General features: G+C 55.0%; 1 protein-coding gene across 1 annotated transcript in view; it reads left to right on the forward strand.

The window, feature by feature from the left end:
- The first annotated feature begins 3,755 nt into the window (after positions 1-3,755).
- Positions 3,756-14,880, forward strand: part of Rara (retinoic acid receptor alpha) — a 35,241-nt gene continuing 24,116 nt past the window's right edge. Inside the window, 1 exon segment of the mRNA NM_001281621.1 lies at positions 3,756-3,953. Coding sequence (NP_001268550.1) covers positions 3,938-3,953 — 16 coding nt within the window. The 5' untranslated portion in view covers positions 3,756-3,937.

The following is a 14,880-nucleotide window of genomic DNA, read 5'->3' on the forward strand; positions in this document are numbered from 1 at the left end:
GAGCCACAGCTCAGTCCTGGATGCTGAGTGAAGCCTGCCTTCACCAGGGGGCGTATGTAGCCAGGGAAGACATAGCCGGCCCCTGTTTCTGATCCTTAGGCCATGCCTGCTGGGCAGCACAGCCCTGGTAGTGACTAAGTCGCTTCTGTCCCGGGGCTGGCAAAGTACCAGACTCAGCTCTTCTCGGTAGGTGAGTCACTGCCCTGGCATCTTCCCCGGATGCGGCTGAGTCACCAGGCCATGCCCGCCTGGTAGGTGGGCATCATGCTAGGGCTAGGGCGGTGGTTATATGTGTACCCCCAGTGATGTCTCTGGTCTCTTTCATCTCCTTGTCCTACCCATAAACCTGCAGGGCCAGGCAAGCATGATGCTTCCCCCACATGCTCTGTTAAGAAGGTAAAGGAAGAGTAGCAGGCTTCAGGATAGAGTGGGATATGTTTGATTCGAAGGAAATGGGGAATGTAGACTTGATGGCGGGCAGGAGCGTGGAGCAGATGGCTATGAGTTTGAATCCTGGATCTGCATTGACAAACTGCGTGACCTTGGTAAAGCAATTCATTTTGTTTTGTTTGGGCTGGCCTGGAACTTACTAGTAGCCCTGGCTTGCCTAGAGCTCATGGCCGTCCCCTGTCTCAGTGTCCCAAGGGTTGGAACTATAAGCATGAACTACCACATACAGTTGGTTGGCAATTCCTTTTTAAGCCTCAGTTTCCTATTCTGTACTATGGGAAAAGGACCCATGTTGGACTGAAAAGAAGTAGATCCAAGACAACCTCGGGGAATACACCTTTTGGATAAACAAGCTGGGAGGCTGGGGAGGAGGAACCGGTTGAGACTGGCTCTAGCAACGAATCTGTCCTTCCTCACCCATCTGCAGGTGGTCTTGGAGAGACAATTTTTCCCCAGGCCCTCTACAGACTTGGCTTATTGCCTGCATGAGTGTGGAGTGTCCTTCCTGTCCCTCTTTAGGTTGTCCTCAAACTCCTGATTCTCCTGCTTCCACCTCCCTGGTGCTGGGATGCTGGGTAATGTAAACACACACACCACCAGGCCTAACTTAACAACGCTATTCCTTGGTTGGTCTGTTTTGAAACAAGGTCTCACTGCAGCCATGGCTGGCCGCAATGACCTTGAACTCCAGCAGCGCCTGCTGGAACATCCCAAGTGCTGGTGTTACAGGTTAGAGGTGTGTGCTACCACTCCTGGCTTAAAACTGTTCTTTAGGGGTTCCCACAGGCTGCAACTCCTTTGATGCCTAGGAACTGTGACTAGGAGCTGTCACTGACAGTTCCTTACCTGCCTGAGCCCTCTGTGGCCTCCACTAGTCTGAAGAGGGACTCTTGTCTTGGGAAAACCAGTGTCTCCCCTGCCACACAGCCTGTTTCCTCTGTGCAGGGAGGGCAGAGGCCCTAAGAATGTTTCCTGAAGAGTCCCAGCTCGTCACTTCCTAGACTCTTGCTGTATTCTAAGTACTCTGCTCTCCTGAAACAGCATCCCTGGCAGAGGTAGGCGGGGACCATGTTTTGAGACCAACACAGCTGCTGCCATGGACTCCTGACTCCTGCCCCCCACCACACACACCTAGGGACTTCTGATTTCTGCAGTAGGAGGAGGGTAGGGCTGCACTTTGGACCTGTGGCACTGAGTTCACTGGGCATGAAGGAAGCCTCCCAAAGGTGTGCAGGCTGTGTGTCCACTCTTGTATGTGTCTGACCCCTGTAGGAAGTGGTTTGTGTAAGTATGGGTTTCCTCCGTCATCTCCACATGATCTACAGCTACATCTGTTCACAAGCAGGGTCCACTCTCCGCTTCATGCTCTTGTATATATTCATAGATGTCTCTCGGTGCTTTTTTGAGCTGGGTGTGCATATCTGTCTTGGAGGTGTACACATTCACACCATGAATGTGTGTGGGTTATGATTTGCGCCATGGTGTGTGTACAAGAAGAGTGTACCTGAACTCATATGCTGGCAGGTGTGCCTGCAGGCTGTCCATGTGGGAGGCAGTGTAGCTCTATGCATGCACACTTGAATTTTCCTGTCCATGAACCTTCCCTTTCTGCCTCAGAGAATCTAGGCTGGGAGGAGCCTGTGGGAGCTAGATGTGAACTGGCCCTAGGCCCCCTCTTAGCCTAGTTCTTCACTTGGGTGGAGGCCCTTGAAGATGGTGGGACTCTGGCTGGAAGGCTCAAAGGGGATGTGGGCGGGGTGCGTGGAGGGTAAGGGGTTAAGCGGCTGCCTCCACATCTGGGAGCCATTGGTGCATTCTTGCCTGCTGAGCGCATGTTTGTGGATGGATCTGTATGGGACAGACTGGGGAGGACAGAACAGGAGGGAGGGGAGGGAGGGGCTGGGCGGGTGGTTAGCACCGGCGGAAATCCAGACAGGAGCGGGAGACGGCTCTGGCCCAGCGGGCGGGAAGGGCCTGGGGAAGCACAGCTCCGCTTTGCCTAGTTTTCCCTTGCGTCGGTTCGACCTGACCTGTGCTACCTTCCTCGGCCGCAGAGCAAAGCCAGAGAGAGACAAGCAGACACCACATCCTTTTCTGGGTTCAGCAAACGATGCAACCGTGGACAAAATTCATTGTGGGCCTTGGACCTCCTGTTCCTAGTCTGCAAATCGAGCCACCTGGTCAGACTGAGCGTCTCTTCCTTAGGGTGGAGGCCTGGGTGTGTGGCACTTCCCTTTCCAGTGGGATGTCCTGTGGGGGCACTGCCACTTCTCTGCCCAGGAACAAGGTGAGGGAGGCGCTCCACAGTGGACCCACCCTCCTCCTGTGGACTGCTGTAGCCGCAGGGACTTTAGCTTCCCAAATGGCTGGGAAGGGGCTTGTGACCGTTGGGAACTGAGATCTGAGATCTGCAGATAGAGTATTATTCAGATCCTGTCCTCCTGTAACATGTATGAACTGCCCTGGCCACTTGAGTGGAGCCTTCTCGAATGGAGGTGTGTGTGTGGGGGGGGTCCTGGCTGACCCAAGAGCTATCTTTTGGTATGATGATAACATAAAAGCTAGCTGCTCGGAGGAGGAATTGCGTTGTTAGAAAGTTTCCTCTAACCCACTCAAGCTGGAGAGGTGTTGGGGAAAGATAGTCGTGTGGAGAACAGTCCACTCTCTGTACTTCGGTTTTTGCAGATGAGAAATATAAAGGTCCAGAGAAGGGAAGTGGCTTGCTCAAGGTCAGATAGCTTTCAGTTTCAGCTGGCCCCGGAGGACTGTGATTAGGAGAGACAAAGACTTGACAGCCGGGGCAGGAGTCAGTGCGTTCTCTTCCATATTACACCACCTCCTCTCTTCCCAGGGTTAGTAGGTGTGTGTGATGTGTGTGTCCCTGCGAGTGTGGGCGTGTAGCTGGGGAAAGGGAGTGTGTAGGATACCCCACACTGAGGTTCTTTCTCCGCCGAGTCTTATTTTTATTCTTTTCTCTGAGCTTCACACACACACACACACACACACACACACACACACACACACACACACACACACACACACCTTCTCTCTCTGAATCTCTTTTTGGCGTTTTGAGGGAGGGATTCTCCAGGATTCCCACGGTCCAGCCGTAGGCTGGAAGCGTCTCCTCTTAAAGGAGTCTTTAACTCGCCCTTCCCTGGGTCTATTAAGGAGAGAGGGACGGGTGTGAGCCTGAGAACCCGCCCCCGGCTAGTGATTGGCCCGTGGCTGGCAAGGGCGGACCTTCGAGAGGGGGAGCCTCCCTCCCACCCCAGCTCCATACCCTCCGCCCCCCCAGTCTGGGGCTCCGGGTAAAGTTTCAGCCTCCGCACGTGACTCGCCATGGCCGCTGCCGTCGCCCCGCGCCCCTGATCCGCGGCCCCCTGGACGGCTCCTCTCCGAGGACCTCACACCCCTGACTCCGGGCAGTGTCGAGGCGCCGGCTTGGGGCAGACGCCGTGCTCAAACAGACACCCAGACGGGCTGCATGCCCTCGCTTCGAGGTAACCTCTCCCCTGGGATCCTGGGGAGCCCTCGGCTCTCTCACGTATCGGGCCCGGTGGCCTGCTCTGGGTGGGAGCTGCGGGCGGGGACTGGGTGGCGGGCGGTTTCGACGGGCACCCGGGGTTTCCTGGGCTTCCCAGCCTGCCGCTGGCGTGTCCGGGGTTGGGGAGCCCCGTCTGCGCCGCATCTTCGCGCGCAGCCTTGAGGCTTCTGCGGGCCGTCTGCCGCCTGTGTCCCCGGCACTCCGGGCCGCGGAGGATCCACCGCTGGGAACTCTCCTTTTCTTTTCAAAACCAAACCAAACAAAAAGATTTGAAACCTGTTTGGGGAGAGATCGGATGCCCAACGGACTAGCCCCCTCCTACTCTCTCTCCTGTTACCTGAGCCGCCCTGTGGTTTGGGGAGAATCAGCCAGGGGGCCCACCCCCACCACAGGGAACTGGCTGGGGGGCGGGGCCCGCTCAGCTGGTGTCTCGGTTGGAGTGTGGGGGAGCCGTCAGAATTGGGTGCGGGAGCCGGTGCAGTTGGGTGAGATGCGCCTGTGTCTTGTGTTTCGTGGAGGTTATGGAAGCCTTTTGGGTTGAGGGAAGGACAGAATAGACCGGCCGACCTTGCTTTACTGAGGATGTCTGGGATCTAGTGCCACCCACGAGGCTTGGAAGCTGCTAACCAGATGTGTGTATGTTGAGGGGTGGTTGGCAAATCAGTTTAACTGTGTCCCCTTTTCCTCCCTGGGCACTGCCCTGCTGTCAGACTGTTCGTGGGAAAGGGGGTCAGATCCTCCAGTGTGCTAGGCTGGGGGTGGGGGCCAACTCAGATGGAAATAATTTAAAAAACAACACACACACACACACACACAAAGCAACAACTCAGTCTTGAGAAGTTTCTTGGGGTTTTATTTTTTGTTTTTGTTTTTCACTGCCCATCCTGTCTTAGATAGGATGCCCAGCATGTTGGCATGGAAGGAAGGGCACCCCTGCTCGTACCTGGTGCCACCTGGCGATTTTGCAGCCAGATCGCTACCTCCTGCCTGCTGACTGTGCACATGTGTGTGCTCTCCAACAGAATTGTTTCCTCTGCCCCTGCTCTTTATACCAACTCTCCGTTCTGCTCTTGACCCACCCCGCCAGCACGGGGACTCAGGAGTGCCATCTCCTTTCTCTCGCTGAAGGCTTCCCAAGGCAGATGCTTTTGGTGGAGGACTTAGTAAGGACTCCTAAGTCCTACTAGGAAATTAGGGTTCAGACCCCCAAACCTCTCCAACTTCTCCAGGACTTTGTGCGGAGACATAGCTGGGGAAGGCCCCAGGTTAGAGTGGGGGTAGTCTGGAGCCTTGGGGCTTTCCCCAGGAGGGGTGGAAATGAGTCTGGGGGGGACAAGAAGAGTGTTTGGTGTTAGATGTGTGGTTCTTCCTTGTGAAGAAGAAGGATGTGGAGTCATAGAGTTTGGCTGTGAAAGTTGGTATGCTGGGAGGAACCGGCACATCAGTCCTGCCTGGGAGTCTGGACCATGCAGCAGGGAGGTCAATGGGGTCAGATTCAAGGAGGCCCTTGGGAGCCTACAATGGTGGATTTGCAGGCACTTGGAGGGTGTGAGCCTGTGGTGTGTGCAGAAGGCCATCCCGGGAGGGGTTTCTCAGGTCTGGTGGCAGTCAGTTCTGTGAAGGTGCTAGGCTGGGAATTAGCCTTGTCCTGCCACAACCCTAAATATCTGTCTCTTTAGTCTGACCCTAAATGCACCTGCTCCACCCTGGGTTACCTCTCTAGTTCACCTCCTACTCCTAACCATGTGGCAGCCTGGCAGGAAGCTAGCTGTAGGCAGCCTGATCACCCCTGTGCCTCCCCCGATGGGCACAGTCACCCACACACACCATGACGTTGTTCCTGCCAGCCTGTTTAGTGTGGGGCTGAGAACACCGAGTGGCCTTCGGGTCCTTTTGGGGGACACCGGCAGACCCTGATGGGCTGTCCTTTCATTAGCCATTTGGTCTCTGAGGCTGGCTCTGCCCTCTGGGATCTTTCTCACCACGTCTCTCTGCTCAGGTTCTGAGGTTTTAACTGGATGGTCCTCAGAACTGTATGATACAAGGGGCAGACTAACCATGATATAAACCTAAATGCCCAGATCCCTGAGCAGGGAAGGACTTCTTCTCAGTTGGAGGGGAGATGAGTTGAGCCCTCAGTGTGTGTGTGGGTGTCTTCTGGGGAGCACTGCTGAGGATCTAGAGTGATGGATGTCTAAGGAAGGTAATCCTATCCCTTGACAAATAAGCACAGTAATCCACTCCCAGCACCCCACACCCCTGTCTGGTGGTGGTGGTTTTAGGAGTGTGGGAAGCTGGCAGAGCCTCTGGCGAGATGACCAAGGTTGTCATGACTTCCTGAGTCTTGAGAAAGAAGTGTAGCCAGTGATACCCCCAGCTCGCAAGGCTTTGGCTACACATCTTAGCTGCCGCCCGCCTGCTGTCTTTCCTCCTGTGTTTCCCTCTCCGCCCTCCCGCTGCTGTCTGGAGCCCACAGGGTTTCTGTGGGATGTGGGGGCAGGGCAGGCTCTGGTTCTCCGTGTGTGTCCAGGAGGTGTTCTGGGAATTGGCAGGGTTAGTTGAGGGTGTCTGGGTGTCCCTGCAGGGTGGGCGGCATGCGAGGACCTGGCCCAGAGTGTGAGAATGTGTCAGCGTTGGTGTGTGTGTCCCTCGTCTGGTTTGGGTGTGGGTGTCTCTTGCTTCGTCTGGCTCTCGTCTGGATCTTGCCTCCCTCTCTGGTCCTCACACCCCTCCACACACATTGCCCCCCCCCTCCAAAGCTGGGACCGCCTGCCTGCTCTCCTCTCACTGCAACTGGAACCTCCCTTGCCTGTTCCAGGAATTTGGTAAGGAGGAGGAAGAGGCAGGCAGGCAGACGACAGACCTCCCACGCTTTAGTCCGCCTGCTAGCCTGGCATCACTGGAAAGATGAAATAGGTGCTGTGGTAGGTTTTGCCTGGCTACGCTGGTCCCTCCATCTCATAGGGGCTGCCTCCTGCAGAGGTCCCTAGTTTGCCCTGAGATACCTCCTCCCACTTAGCATCTTGCCCCCAAGGCCCCCTGCTGGACCTCCAGGCTCCACACTCAGTCCCAGGAGCTGGTGGGGGATTAAACTGCTGCCAGCCTGGCCAGCACCTGTTGCCATCTCCTGCCTTGTAACCAGAGCTGGCCAGTGAGGGGCTGCAAAATGACAGGTGGGATTTCTCCAGCCAGCCCCCAGCCTCTTCTAGATATGCCTTTCCCTTCTGGTTGGAACTGGGAAAACCCATCCCCCACCTCCGTAAGTGTCAACCTAATCTGCGCCTTGATGCTCCTATCCTGCCTGAGGACCCTTCTACCCCATCATTGGCTGCTGCAGAGTTAGGCAGCCCTCCTTCAAGTTCTTAGAGCTCTCCTGCCTTGACAGGGCATGTGTGTGTGTGTGTGTGTGTGTGTGTGTGTGTGTGTGTGTGTGTGTGTGTGTGTGAGTGTGTGTGTGTGTGCGCGCGCGAATGGGTGGGGAGCAGATGGGGGGTTCTCTTAATGTTTTAATTGCATAAAACTGGGAGCTCAGCTCTCGGCCGGTGGGGAGTCTGGAGCTGGCTGGCCGCCCAGTTTGAGCTAAATATAGGCTGGGACATCTGCAGAGAAGGGGAGGGGAGTGGAGGGAGGTTCCATTCCCCTCACCTCAGCCAAGGTGCCCTCGTCTGGGCGGGCACCTTGGAACAGGGAGCAGGGATTCCTCAGCACAAAAGGCAGGGGAGTGGTGGTAGAGGCTGAGAAATTTCGAATTTGCCTGCTTGGAGGCCATGGGGAAACCAGAACGAACTTTGAGGCTCAGGCTAGGACCCTGTGGGGTTCACGGGGCGCTGGTTAGGTCCTCTGGCCCTGGCTCCCTCTTCCAAAATTGCCTAAGGTCAGGCAGCCTCAGTGTGTCACGGTGACCTACGCACTGTGTGCCCTGAGTCCACACCTGTGGGGTGGCCCCTCCCGGCCCCTCCTCCAGAGCATCTGTCCCTGGGGCTCTACTGCAGGTCCCCGGCCCTTCTGTCCCTCGCCTCACAGCGAAACCTTCAGCCCAGGAATCGAGACTTGAGAAGGGGAAGCTGTGGGATGGAGTTCTCTGATCTCCAGTCACGGCAGGAAGTGGAGATGAGGGGGATGAAGGGGGGTAGCCTTGAGTGGCAGGTGGAGGAGGGCACTTGGAGCCCGGCGTGAACTGACCGTGCACACAGTGGTGGGGGGTGGACAACCATCCCCCGTCCCACCTTCTCTCCAACTCCAGGTAGGGGAATGTTGGGGGACGACAGCTGATTCCCCAATGGCTGCAAACTCTCCTGTCAGCACCCCCCCTCCTTACAGTGAGAAAAAAAGTCTTCCTGTCACGTGCTCATCACTTCCTGTCCCACTGTGGTTCCTGGGATGTTTGTTGTTGGTTGCCATGGCGATGGCCGCCGTAGGCACTACCCCTGGTTTTTGTGGGGAGGGATCTGCCCCTCCCCTCAAGGCCCACAATTGGGAGGGGGTGCTGGGGAGGCCTGACTAGGGGGCCCTTTCAAGCTGAGTCTGTGTGTGTGGTCTCTGACGACTCAGGTCCCTTAGGGCCCTCAGACTTCTGTCTGTGGGAAGGAGTCACAGCCACCTACGCAGACTGTGTTGGGAAGACTGACTTGTGGCTGTGACTGTGTGAGACTGATTTAGTGGCTGCATCCCCTCAGTCTGGGTCCTTCTGCGTCTCCAGACATCACTTCACAGACCCTACCGTCCTCTCTCCTACCCTTCCTCCCTCCCTCCCTCCCTGGAGAGTTTGTGGCTTCTTGGGACCCAAGGTGGAATATCCAGGACTGTGGGCCACCGGGTCTCCGATGGGTGGGGAGACAGCAGTGGCTCTGCAGCCAACTGGCTCTCCCAACACAGCCGCATCTGTTTCCCTCTGCTTCAGCAAGCGCTGTTCTTGAAGGGAAGGCCCAAGAGTTCAGTGACCAGATTTCTCCACCCAACGTGGGCTTTCTCTGCTTGGCTAGGCATGGAGAAGGGAAGAGATTCCCCTTGATTCTTGCTGGACTTAGGGGCTCCCTGTGGAGTAGGAAGTTCCTGGGGGGTCCTAGGGTGTGGGGTTGTGGGGCAGGGCCCAGTCTGACTCAGGCCTGGTCTGGGGTCAGAGCCAAAAGGATATCCTGAGCTAGGAGGGGGTGTTCCTGGCTTCCCTGCAGCTTGGGTCCCTGAGGAGGGATGCTGGGAGGGGACTGGTAGCATCTAGTTCTATTGGCAGTGTGCCCTAGGATCCAGAATGCAGCGGGCTGGGTTGGGACTGAGCTGAGGCGATGAGTGGGGATGGATGTAGCCCACCTCTGCTTGCTTATCTGTGCCCCCCCAACACCTTCCCCTAATTATGAGTGAATTGTACTTCCTGCATGGTGGAGAGGAGGTGGGGGGGCAGCTGCCAAGGTGGGGTGGGAAAGCCCCATGCCAGGCTGGGTATGCACACCGGTGGTTTCCAAGCTGGGGGGTCCCCTTTGTGCCTGTTTGGGCCCCCATAGACAGAGTTGCTGTTGTACCGTCCACGCACTCCTGTGGTCTGGCTGGGGCCAAGGCAGGCTCATTTCTTCCTCTTCCTGTTTTCTTCCTTCCCCATGGGCTGGCCTCCTCTTCCTGCAGGCCTGGGCTGCCCCCTGCCCTTTCACCTACTCTCTGCTCCCGTGGAAGACCCAGCCACAGCCCTGTTTCTGGATGGGCTCCTCAGCCACCCTGGGCATGGGAAGTCCTGAATGAACATGTCCCTCAGGAACCCTGAGGTATTGTCCCTGTAGGTATCGGGAAGAGCCCTTACTCCTTTCTCTTGGGACCCAACTTGTCCTGAATGATCCCCATGCTTGCTAGTCATTCCCAGGTGACATGTGGCACCTGGGAGATGGGACGGAATTCTGGTTTCGTGGGGTATACATTGGAGATGTATGGGGACCATTCTTGCGGGGATGGGGCACTGTGTCTTAATGTGGGCAGTGTTGGTACCCAGCAGCAAGATTGTATTCTTACCTCCCTGACCCCTAGTGAGGGAGGCCCTGCTCAGGGCCTGTCTTCACACTCTGGGGCAGGCCGGCCAGGCTGTAGAGACACAGGCCGGCAGTGTGTAGGACTGGTGGGAAAGAGCGTGCCTTCCGCCGTCTTTCCCTCAGTGAGGCTGAGTGGTGAGGCTGAGCGTGCCTGTGAGGAGGAGAGAGAGAGCTATGACTGGGAGGACCTTTGGAGAAAAGAGGGTGGTACAGCTACTTCCCAACCCGGTCTGCAGATGAAGCTGTGGGGGAGGGGAGGGGAGAGGTTGTGGCTTTGTGTGTACAAGTATTTTTCCTGGAAAGCTTATAAATAGTTCTAGCCCACTGTTCTGGTTTGAAATCGGTCCTGTCCCGCCCCACCCCTGCCTGGCCAGCTCAGCTAACTCCAGGCAGGGTTGGGGGGTCCAGAGAGTATATGGCTCCCCTGTCCTGCCAGGGCTGGAGGCCCTCCCACCCAAGTTGAGTTTGAGCTCTGTGTCTCATTTGCATATGATTCATTAACTGTCTAGAATGCTTAGGAAACCCCCATCTCCCCTTGTTTTAAGCTCTCCAGCCTTTGCCCCTTCACTCAGCCCCTTCAAAGGGAACTGCTTGGGGCTGGGGATGTAACTTGGTTGGTAAAGTGCTTGCCTGGCGGGCAGGAAACCCTGGGTTCTGTCCCCAGCACCATGCAGACCTGTCATGGTGGTGTATGGCTGTAGCACCAGGATTCTGGAAGTGGCAGCCGGAGAATCAGAAACTCAAGGTCATTAGCTAGTCTGAGGCCAGCTTGGGTGGCAGACCCTGTTCAAAGACTGCAAATAGCCGGGCGGTGGTGGCGCACGCCTTTAATCTCAGCACTCGGGAGGCAGAGGCAGGCGGATCTCTGTGAGTTCCAGGCCAGCCTGGTTTACAGAGTGAGTTCCAGGACAGCCTCCAAAGCCACAGAGAAACCCTGTCTCGAAAAATCAAAAAAAAAAAAAAAAAAAAAAAAAAAGACTGCAAATAAAACAGAGGGAACTGCTTGACGTCGGTCTCTGGAGAACCCTCCTTTTGAGGGAGCGCAGAGTGGAGGGGATGAATCAAGAAGGGAGGTTGGCTCAGCTAGGTTTGGGGGCCTCTGCGTTCTCTCTCCCCAGGACACGGGAGGAAATGGTCTATTTCTCTTCCCTCCCCACATCCAAAGATTTCCCTTTTTTGGTTTGCGAAATGCAAGAAGGGAATTTGGGAAAGGGTTGTGGTCAGGCCTCTGCCCACACCCCAGATAGCCCTCTCCCCACAACCCTACCCTCCGTCTGGGAGGAAGCAGATCCAGAAAAATGGGTAATGTTCCCTGCTAGCCTTGTTCACAGATGTGGGGCCCTGGTTGGGACAAGGCAAGGGGACAGGAGGCAAGGAGCCCAGGTGATGGAAAGAGATCAGGATGGACACACACACACACAGAGAGAGAGAGAGAGAGGGAGGGAGGGAGGGAGGGAGGGAGGGAGGGAGGGAGGGAGGGAGGGAGAGAGAGAGAGAGAGAGAAGAGAGAGAGAGGACTTAAGTGCCTTCCCTGCACCAGGCAGTGCTAGGTGCTTTCCAGGACCTCGTTTGTCAAGGGAGACAGTTCACAGGCAAATAAACATGCTTAGAGAGGTTAAGCCACTCGCCTAAGGTCACCCAGAGTGGCAGAGCTGAGATTGGACTCCTCAGACCTCTAGGTTTTTCTTTCCCATCTTCACGGCTGTTGAAGCTCTCACCTTTTCCCCCCCCCTAAAGTGTGTAGCTCTGGAGTGATGTGCATGGTGTGTGTGTGTGTGTGTGTGTGTGTGTCTGAGGGCGACAACTGATCAGGATACATTTTAGGGATTAAAGAGCTCGGTAAGGAGGGGTGCGTGGCTGGTGGCAGCACACCACACTCTTGCTTTTTCTGCTGGCTCAATGGATTGCAGGTACGGGTCTGTGGTTTTCTAGCTCAGGGTAGGTGCCTGTGAACAGTGGAGGTTGCTGGCAGAGGGTGGGGGTTAGATGTGGGCAGCTTGTTTTCCCTCTTTGGTGCTGGTTCAGAGTCTCTGGCCTGGGCACAAAGGGCCAGGGCATTCATTGGTGTCTCTTGAGGGTCATGGCTGCCAAAGCTCCGTGGCAGCCCCGCCTCATCATCTTTGCCCTTGCCTATCCCTGTTCCCTGGTCAGCTTGGCCCTTGGCCCATTTCTGTGACCTTTGTCCCCGCCCTCATCAGAGAGCCTTCCCTCTTCCCTCAGGGAGCTGAACAACTTTGTATTGAAGTGTGGAGGCCCTGCTGGGTTGGGATACTAGAGGCTCTGAGGCCTTGCAGACTCTCCCCAAGGTGTGTGTTTTCAGGATAGGCTGGTGGTTTGAAGCCTGATGCAGTTTTAACTTCTTCAGGGCGAGACTTGAGGCATTTGTTCTAAGGTAGATACCACTAGTCTTCTGTGTGGGCAAAGCTGGATTCTAGAATGTGAAAGTCTGGTCCTCGAAAAGCCCGAGCCAGGTGTCACCCACCCCCAAGGCCAGGATGCCTTGGGTTTGGAGTGAGTAGCTTTCAGGGTTCAGCCATAGCTCTGATGGCCTCTCTCTGGTCAGCTGCCTCTCTAGGCTTCACCTATAGGGAGGTAACCCTCTATGTAGACATGACCACTTCAGGGCTGGGGAATCCTGGTACATGTTGATGTTGGGGGCCACAGTTTGGGGCTGGCCTACAGGGATGGCCTTGGAGCATCTCCTAGCATGAGAAGCCGGCCTGTTGGTAAGCAAGGCTGGGAACAAAAGGAGCACCTTGGGAGGCTGGATGGCAGCGGTTGCATGTCTTCTGGGAGTGCATAGAGGAGCCCATGCACACAAGGCCTGAACTGATGGTTTCTGTAGACTTGCATGTGAGAGTTTCTGCAAGCGTGGGGGTATCCGTATGAGGGTCCACGTTGTTGATAGGCCAGCCAGCTCTCCTCCTTAGGCCTGGCCCTTGCAGCCCATGTTCCTGTTGTATGGGACCCCATAGGAGATGGGGGACAGAGAGGCAGCTGGCCCTGTAGGTGGAGCCCCGTTTTTCTCTGTCATCAGTCTGTGAAGGGAAGGGGACACCTCATCCAGGAGTGAGGCCCAGTGGTTGGTGTGACAAATTACGGTGGAGACCATGGCCACTGACACAGTGCAGATTCCACACAACTGGCAGCTGTTGCTTCTGTGGCCGCTACCTGCCTCCTTTCTCCCTGTCTTGAGTCCTCAGAAGATACAGACTGGGACAGTGGACTGACTGCTCTTCCACAGTGGCCTTGGCCAGAACCTCCCCATTCTCATCCTGGTCCCCAGCCAAACGCTGGTTATGTATGGGGCCCCAGTCTGCAGGTTTAAGCCTGGAGCTTGGAGCTTAGAGCTTGGAATGTCCTAAGTTTGGGGAGTAGGGCAAAGTGAGAATGTTGGAAAGGGACAATTGTTACTTTAGGCCTCTGTAGCTCTTTTTTTTTTTTTCTTGGTTTTTTTCGAGACAGGGTTTCTCTGTGGCTTTGGAGGCTGTCCTGGAACTCCCTTGGTAGTCCAGGCTGGTCTCGAACTTACAGAGATCCGCCTGCCTCTGCCTCCCAAGTGCTGGGATTAAAGGCGTGCGCCACCAACGCCTGGCCTCTTTTTTTTCTTTTAAAGAGCTTTACTGAGATATTAACTCACCACAAAATGTACCCATGAAAGTATACAGTTTAAGCCCAGCATGGGTGGTGTACACCTATCATCTTAGTCCTCTGGAGGTTGGGACAGAAAGATTGCAAGTTCAGTACCAACCAGAGTGAGTGAGACCTTTTTTAAAAAGCCAGAAAGACAAGGAGCACACACAATCGCGTAGTTTTCACGTTTATAGTCATGCAGCCGCCGCCGCCACCGATTTTAAAGCGTCTTCACCACCCCCATACCCTTAGCAGCAACTTCTCATTTCCCTCACACCCAACCCTAGTTCCTAGTAACCACAAATCTATGCATGCAGATCTGCTCCTCCTGGACATTCTTAGAAGTCGAATCATACAGCATACACTCTTCAGCAACTGTATTGTTCTCAAGGTTTGGCCATGTTTGTGCGATAGTTCTTTGTTCTCTAGTGTCTTGGGTGTCCACCATTTTAGACATTCAGGTTGGTTTCACCGCTCAGTTTTGATCTGTGATCCTGCCCTGATCATGTTCACACAAACTTTTTTGGGCAGGATTTCTTGTTCCTTGGGTAGATACTGAGAGTGGACTTGCTATGTGTGCTAGTGCCATGTTTAAGTGTTTGAGGAACTGCTCAGCTGTTCTACAAAGCAGTTAGTGTTTGACACTTCCAGTAGCAGTGTGTGGACTCATTTCTGCATATTCTCAACCAGTACTTCTTTTTTTTGTTTTTGTTTTTCGAGACAGGGTTTCTCTGTGTTGCTTTGGAGCCTATCCTGGCACACACTCTGTAGACCAGAAGGAAGAAAGACCTGGTTTTGATTGGCTGCAATTTTTTTGTGTCTCTTCTATTATATGTATGATATGTGATATATAAATATATGTATAGCTGGGCTGGACCAACAGCCTCCAGGAAACTAGCTCTTGTAGACCAGGCTGGTCTTGAACTTACAGAGATCGGCCTGTCTCTGCCTCCCTAGAGCTGGGATTAAAGACATGCACCCCCACCGCCCGGCCCCTGCATATTTATTTTCAACACATGTCCCTATCCATGTGTATGTACTTGCGTATAATCAACAAACGGATTTGAAGAATCCTTAGCTCTGCTTCTTTTTTTTCTGTTCTGCTGCCGCCTACCTGGCTGTGGTCACAGAATCTGTAGGTCACAGCTGTGTCTGTACCCCAAGGTGTGATTCGTGTATGTCCTCTGGCCTCAGCTGTTCAAATAGGGTGTGGGTCTGTGTGATCTGGGAGCATCTGGT

Source organism: Mesocricetus auratus, unplaced genomic scaffold, assembly GCF_017639785.1.
Source record: "Mesocricetus auratus isolate SY011 unplaced genomic scaffold, BCM_Maur_2.0 Super-Scaffold_100007, whole genome shotgun sequence".
NCBI classification, from domain to species: Eukaryota; Metazoa; Chordata; class Mammalia; order Rodentia; family Cricetidae; genus Mesocricetus; species Mesocricetus auratus.